An 8,233-nucleotide genomic window follows, 5' to 3' on the forward strand; every position below is an offset into this window, starting at 1 on the left:
CACGCGCTATAAATCACAGTGATTCACACACTTTACTTACGGTGCCTACTGTTCGCTTGACTCAATTATCCTTTGCCAGGCTTATATATACTAAAAAAAGAGGGCATCTAGATCACACTCGAGCTGACGGGCAAATTCAAGATCCTTCGAGAAACTCCAACGCGCATGCTCTCAGCGTCGCGTGACTTCCGCTGTCGTAACAGTATATTTTGAATAGCTGTGGGAGAAATAATTTGACCGAATTTAATATTGAACTATTCAATGAGATCCGATAGAATATTAATTTTGCAATAAATCGGACAATTAGATAGCATTTCAAACAACAGATTACCTCACAATGTTACGAGGATTTACCTACGCCCCCTGAACTTCTCCATTCCCCCCTAGTTGTCAACTAGTTACACGCAGTGCTGCCAATTTAGTTTTTCCAATCAGGTTTAGTTGTTTTAGAAGTTTTTAAACACTTCATTTAGTTGTTCAGTGGAAGTTTACTAGTATAATACAGTTTGACACTTTGCTAATTTTTTGAGACAGTACTGACAATTACGTACGGAAGTTATTTACCTAGTAAAGTGGTCGTGAAACATTATTCAGTTTTTAAAAGAGGGCCTACAGCCCACCTTCGATTTTACGGTTTCACCCCCTACCCCTGAAAAATTTAACACTCCCTCTAATGCAATTCCTGAGGAAAACACTGGTCACACATAATAGATATTACATCCTTTTGCCTATTGGTGCTTTTTATTAGTTTCTAAACGTAGTAACATTTCCCCCACTATTGAAGAAAGAAAGCTCTGGTCGTCATAATATAGATAGATGTTAGGGTAGCTTAAATGTAAATCACGCCTATCCGTTATATAACACGAGTGGGGCAAATGGAAATTGCGTAATTTCCATACATCCCACTCAAATCTCTCCCATGATTTATTAATTAGTTTTAGTAATTAGTTCAGTAATATACTATAATTAACAGGCAGTTTATGCTTGCGGCGCATTTTCAGTATGTGCAGCCACATCCATTTGATCCGAAAATATCCAAATCCGATTGTTATACAGAGGACACGCTGCTCTTAGCTTCTGCTAAGTATTATATTTCTTTTTGTTTTGTTTTCATAATTTATTATTTTTTTAGATTATCAATAAAGGTAAGTGTGACATAAACAATGACTTATTGCTAACACTATTCATTAAATTTAGTTTGCATTTTTCGTAAATAAATTGAAACTTATTAAACTATGCACATAAAACCTAACTACGCTTTAATTTATCTTAGAAGAAAGATTCACTGCTTAGTTAAAGATATGTTGATAATTTGTAACTATGTTTATGTTTTACCTTCAGGAACCCGCGGTTTAACTGCCGAAGTAATGACATCCCTCACCTTGATATTTCCAAATGGGCCGACGTCAGCCATTACGGAAAGAAGTAGGCTTAGCTTTTAATCAAAATATATTTTAAGTCATAAAAAATTAGTTCATTACTTTGGAATCTTAATTCACAAAAGTGGACAAGTCAACATTTCAAATTCGATGTTATGGTGCAAAACGTCTAAAGCATAAGCTGGCGAGTCAAGGAAGATTATTAGGCCTAATGGAAATTTAAAATTATTACAATCGCAGTAGCTTGCTTCAGTACAGTCTTCATTGGGAATTCCTGCTTAATTTATTCTATAAATCAGAATGACGAAACGATGTGTGTTGAATGTCATCATTACGAATCCCAAAATAGTATTTTATCTAAACTTAATTTACATTTATTTTGACAAGCAGAAACGCCGCCCCACGGGCGGCTCTTTGTGCTAGTAACTATTAATCGTAGTAGTCATACCTCATTGAAAAATAAACTGTAAAAAAAAGTGAACATTTTCTTAAAAAAAGGATTGTTTTTTTCTAGGAAGTACTGCATGGAAAAGTGTTCGTATTTTACTCTTTAGTCCTACGCAATTCATTGTATCAAAATGATTCAATATAAAGAGCTCAAAATTTTCATAAATTTTACTGATATAAACTGTAATGTTTTAATATATTAAAAGTGCTACCAATTATTGAAAAAATAATATTTTTTAAGAACTCTAGTTTTTTAGTACGGCATTTAAAAATTACATCAATAAAGATTGAATCAAACCCTCACGTAGTCCTAGTGAAAGTGGTGTTCTTGTTGTGAGGAGAGACTGAAGAGTACTTCTATTTAAAATTGTGTTCTGTTATAAAGAATCGGTTATTGCACATACCTTAGTTATTTTTTCAACTGTCTGAATCATGAATACCCAAAGTGTGAAATTTGTTATGAATTTTTTAATGTGATGCCATTCAATAGATAGCGCCACATTTCATAAGCGTCAATCACCATTTCTGGCATTGAGATCTTGTATTTCAACACGACATCGTATTTATTTCGTTCATATACTTAGTTAGATATATAAATAGCCACACCATTGTTCCATTATAGTAAGATCACAAGTTTTCAATAAACATTTTGCGAAAATACTACTGTTTTAAAGAATAATCTTCAAGCATATACCAAAATAACTATATGAATTAGAACTAAAATTTGAGATACTTTGAAAATGTGTTTGAAAGGCAATTATTAAATTTTCAAACTGTTTCAAAAGTATTATACAAGTTTGTCAAATAACTGAATTTCTCCCCATTTTCTGCTTCCCGGTGGCTCAGCAGTAAACCTTGGAGTATATATCGCTAAAAATTGGGTTTCGATATATAAGCAGAACACAAATAGCCCATTGCATAGCTCTTTGCTTAACAGAAACCTTTTTTTTTTCAAATGTAAAAAGTATTTTTCTGCTTTATACCAGAAATAAAATTGAAAATAAGCCTACTAATTTACTAATTTTCATTGAAAGGTACAAAGTAATGTTTTAATTTTTATTTTTTATTTTTTTTAGATTTGCAAATGAAGTGGCAATTTATGTTAAATAATTTGAAGTATAGTGATGAACTATACTTTAGTAATATAAAGATCCCAAAAATTACTAGTGTTTAAATGGGATGAAATTTCCGTATCTATTTATAACAGAAGTGTGAATGCAGATTGTGTACAATATTTTAAATATATGCAGTATCTTCATTATATTTCGAACTAATTATTTAAGTATTGTTGAATTTGTCACTAGATGGTACTAGTAGTAGCTGATGAAAAACATTTTCAACGTTAGATTGATTATTTTAGTCTTGCATTTAAATTCTAAATTTTTTCGTTAATTTTGAAAGGATGTGTTAACATATGCATTGTGAAAAGTTATAAGAGGTTTTATAATTGAAAATCAAGGTTGTAGAGTAGCAGGTCAAGTTTGTTGCTATATTTGCGCAATTGCAAACGAAACAGATTAATATAAAACAGTATTATTACTTGAGAGAGAAGGTCTAAATACAGTCCATTAATATCTTTCAAGAGCCCAGCATTGTTGTGTAACTTTCAAAAAACAGCAAGCACTTCAAGTAAAAGATTCATTGTTAGAAATTAAGTTCATAATTAGATTTTGTCTATGCTTGTAAAGGTATGCCAATTTGATAAATATTACTCTTTTTTTTTCTCTCTCTCTCTCTGTAATAGTTTTAATATCTTGGGTAAATGTTCTTTCATCTATTTCGAGAGGGGACGACGAGGATAAACTCTTTTAATTCCCAATATATATATATACATAATTATTATATCATTAATTTGCGAATTTTCTTGCCTTTTATTGAGATCATTAATGAAAACTATACAAATATGAATTAAAATAAGTAGTAGAGTTGACATTATGGTCTCATAACAAGATTGGGCATCTTATGTTTATATTTTAAGGATATAAAGCATAAATATGAACTTCAAAGTTATTTTACCTTATGGCATTGTTCCTATTCGTTGGAGATTTTCAAGTCAATAACAGTCTGAGATTTACTTAATCAAGCATGTTAGCACTGCAATCCTTAAACGATTTTATGCATTTGTTTTTAAGGCGAGAGTAAAGTATTTGATAAATTCCATAATTTTGTTTTACTCTGAAAAAAAAAAGACGTATTCTTGCAAAACTAAAACGATGAGATATTTTATAAAACAATGTAATCATCGTTTTGTGGAATTAAGTTGTTACAAATATAAATATTCTAGCTTCAGTCTTCACTTCTGTTATATACACGCGAACAAAGAAGCAAGTTGCAAACGTTCAATGAAATACTTAAAAATTCCGTCCTGTTAGATTGAAACATAATTCAAATTAATAATAATAAGCAGTATAAAATCATTTTCTAAATTATGAAAGCTTGCATTTATTATTAATATATTTTTAACAGTATATATATTTTTATGTTTGCTTTTTCATATCACTTGGGTTTGTAACTTTTTACTCTATATAATGGTTTAAGTAAGTGACAGTGTCTCCAGTTTAAAAAATGTATATATAATCCGAATAAAATGTATTTATCATACTTCGAAAATACTCAATCTTGTTAAGTTTAAGCTTTGATGTTAGATAAGATTAATTTTCAATGCGTTGAACACTATAGTTTCATTATATCTTATGGATATACATGGCGCCTAAGCTATATAGCTACGACCCCTTAATTCAATAATGAGTACGATATTAAGTATGAATACAACTATTATCTATCTTATTGTGATGCAATATTACATATATTACAAACCAACAGCTTTGCTAGCTTAGAGTATACAATGTAAGTCGGTATGATATAGCCCAACTCGTATGATGAGCATCTGGTATTGAGCGAAAAGCCTCGTTGGTAGGGACGTACAACAGTTAAGGTGTATTTGAAATGCTATGGTATTATATACTTTTCTTACTGGAAACCTACAATGGAAAAAGGATTCATTAAAAATACTGTCAGTGTTATTGTGATGTAATGTCATACCTATTGATAACTAGAATATTAACGTATAAGGTTATTACGTAAATTTTTACGACGTAGAGATTTAATATAAACTGTGTTTGTATATATATATATATGTGTGTGTATGTGTGTTTGAATTATTTATTATTTTGTTAGCACGTACTTGTCATATATTAGAAAGAAAACTAGCTTTAAGAAGGTTCCAATTTCCCCAAAAATAGCATTCATTATAACTGTTACTTGTGATTTCAGCCACAACTAGGTAACATGATCTTGAATAAAATGTGAATATATTTTTCAAAGTTTTTTCTTACATATTTTTTCATGTTCTGCAACATTAAATTGGAAAAAAAGAGGAAAAAACTCGTATTACAAAAAAAAAACTATAAATAGATACTTTAATGTTCACAACTTTTTGGGCCGGGAAACCCTTCCTCTGGTGATTTTAAATTTTGATGGAACATAATGTTTGATATTACAAGAACTATCAAACAAAGAACTTTCGAAATGAACATCATTCAACGGGTCTAAGGAAGTATACAAGTGACTCAAGCAAATCTGTGTCAAGATACGAATAACAAAACAGTAGTTACATTCTTTTCTTGTGTTGTTACTATATCTGTCATATATTCCCCATTTTCTTGTAATGTAATATGAATTATTTTCTCCTTTTGTATTATCAACCTTTTTGTGAATATTTACCTCTATTTGTAATAACTAGTAGAAACGCCGCCTTAGGTGCGGCTGTAAGCGCCCTACGAGCGACTGTTTGTGCTAGTAATTTGTAATTGTCTGAATCATGAACACCCAAAGTGTGGAATTTTTTATGAATTTTTGTTTGTGATGCCATTCAATAGATAGCGCCACATTCCATAAGCCTCAGTCACCACTTCTGGCATTGAGATCTTGTTGTATTTCAGCACTACAGATGGCACCATTGTATTTATTATTTCGGTCACATAGATAGATAGATAGATATACGGCCACGCCATTGCAGTAAAGATTTTCCTTCTTGTCTCTGGATTTTCTCTGTCTTTCTGTGGTTGTTATATATATATATATATATATATATATATACACCACATTTTCTTTTGTTTCCATTTTTCTTCACTTCTTGTCTCTTCCATTCTACATAAATCATTCCAATATTTTATCAGTGCTTCAAACATCTCTTCTACGTTCTTTCATTAAATAAATTCCAACTTTTCGAGTCGATTTCCGCGAACTTCATCTTTTGGTTTTCCTTTCTAATTTCGATCCTCTACTTTTCCATTTTTAATCTTGTTCTCACTTTGTTTTATTCATTTGAGATAGCTTCATTAATTGTTTTACGGAATTTGAGAGGTATTAATGGGGGATCCTCTTTAATTGCGTTTTTCCATAATTTACTTCATTTTTCAGGTTTCAAGTCTTCTCTTGAATACCGACTTGCTTTATCAAAAATATTTTATAGTACTGTTTAAATCACACAGAATCCCGTCGGATTCTTTATATTTTGGCCAGGTGGTTAGGGCGCTCGACTCGCAATCTGAGGGTAGCGGGTTCGAATCCCCGTCACACCAAACATGCTCGCCCTTTCAGCCATGGGGGGCGTTATAATGTGACGGTCAATCCCACTATTCGTTGGTAAAAGAGTAGCCGAAGAGTTGGCGGTGGGCGGTGATGACTAGCTGCCTTCCCTCTAGTCTTACACTGCTAAATTAGGGACGGCTAGCGCAGATAGCCCTCGTGTAGCTTTGCGCGAAATTAAAAAAAAACAAAACAAACCTTTATATTTTACTCTTTCCTGGAGACCATAAATTCTTTCAGAGAATCTGTTTTTTGTCTCAGTCCCTTCCACTAAAACCTTTAATACTTGTTGTTGTTGGTTATAACTTTTTGTGATGCATTCCATAACTTCTTTGCATCCATTTATTAAGAGTTCTACTTAATTTCGCTAAGAAATCCTCAAACATTTTTTCCCACTTTTGTAATTTAATCCTTAAAGTTATTTTTTTTATTTGCTTTTTGATTTTTAAATCTGATCTAACTTTCAAGCGTTATTTGGAATAAACCAATAGGTATTATAGGTGTAACCAAAACATCAATAAGGTTCACCTGTGGGTACGAATAAGAATAAACTTTCAACTGTTTATACAAAAAAGAAAGATGATGTATCTTGCCTACCTTGTATTTAAACCAAACAGGAAAACTATTTCTAAATATATGGACTGCCAAATCGCTTACATACGTTTTAACAACACTTGTAACCATCTTTCTTCATTGAAAGATAATTTAACAACTTGGGATGAAAACAGAATTTATAAAATAAAGTGTAAATGCAACAAAGTCTATACGGTCGGACAATTCGTAAACTAAAATGTTGTTTGAATGAACGCATATGTAAAAAAAAAAACACTTTATTACGTGCAGCAGAGCACTGACAGGTAGGAGCGCGAGTTGGTACCTTTGAAGGCAAGAATAGATTGATTTTTTTAGGAGAGGCGCAGAATTTATCCTAAAGAATGAGACAGAATAATTTGTTTTATGGGTAAATATACTGAACTGTCGCTGGAAATAAATGACCCAGAGATTTTTTTTTAAATAAAGAAGATTCAGGAATTTCAGTCATCCTGTTGTACTTGGATTAACGTATGGTAAACTTGGAAGTATTTATGTTGAATATTTTACCTTATATATGTGCAAACATTATCTTTTGGTAACGCTCCGTTAGTCTGTGTCACTTAGCAACAAAAACTTAAAAATACAGAAAAAGTATCTTAACTGCATAGGGCACATCAGCTTACAGGGGCAAAAACCAACTTAATTATATTGGTCAGCTTATGTTCAGCATCCCACTCACCCCATTTCTTTAACTTTATTATTAAAAAAAGTTTTTGGATGTCCTGTATTATTGAAATTCTCTTTTAATATGAGATGTTAGCTACTCCAACAGTGAAAATTCTGAAATATGTTTTTAAATTGAAATAATCGTATAAACTTTGTATCACCGATTTCCATCGCAAAAAATCTCTTTTAAATGACTGATTAATTACAGTAACAGATGATAAATAATGATAATAGTTTGTATTTTGCTGATCTTTTCTCAGTAATTGTAAATACTGAAATTACAGGAAAGAAAAAACATAATCATAAAAATATAACAAAAATCTACATAAACTGAAGAAAGTGGAATATCGTATAAGTTTGTGACTGAGAGTCCAGTGTCATTCTTGTGAACAACTTAAAATATATTACGAGCTCAACTGTTATTTTCTTAACTAAAACCACGCCCTCTATTCTACAGCTACGGTGGAACAGCCTTAACTTGCTTTAATGTTGCGGTGTGTAATCTTACCAAACACAAGTTTTAAAATTTTCTAGAAAAAAACTACGCAAGAGCTATC

At 31.4% G+C, this 8,233-nt stretch overlaps 1 protein-coding gene across 1 annotated transcript in view; it reads left to right on the forward strand.

Moving 5' to 3' along the window:
• The window catches only part of LOC106463436 (thyroid peroxidase-like), a 98,709-nt gene extending 95,773 nt beyond the window's left edge, over positions 1 to 2,936 (forward strand). The window contains exons 26-27 of the mRNA XM_013923463.2: positions 1,342 to 1,425; positions 2,903 to 2,936. Coding sequence (XP_013778917.2) covers positions 1,342 to 1,425; positions 2,903 to 2,936 — 118 coding nt within the window. The remainder of the gene's footprint in view (positions 1 to 1,341; positions 1,426 to 2,902) is intronic.
• Positions 2,937 to 8,233: the final 5,297 nt, after the last annotated feature.

Source organism: Limulus polyphemus, unplaced genomic scaffold (assembly GCF_000517525.1).
Source record: "Limulus polyphemus unplaced genomic scaffold, Limulus_polyphemus-2.1.2 Scaffold1408, whole genome shotgun sequence".
NCBI classification, from domain to species: Eukaryota; Metazoa; Arthropoda; class Merostomata; order Xiphosura; family Limulidae; genus Limulus; species Limulus polyphemus.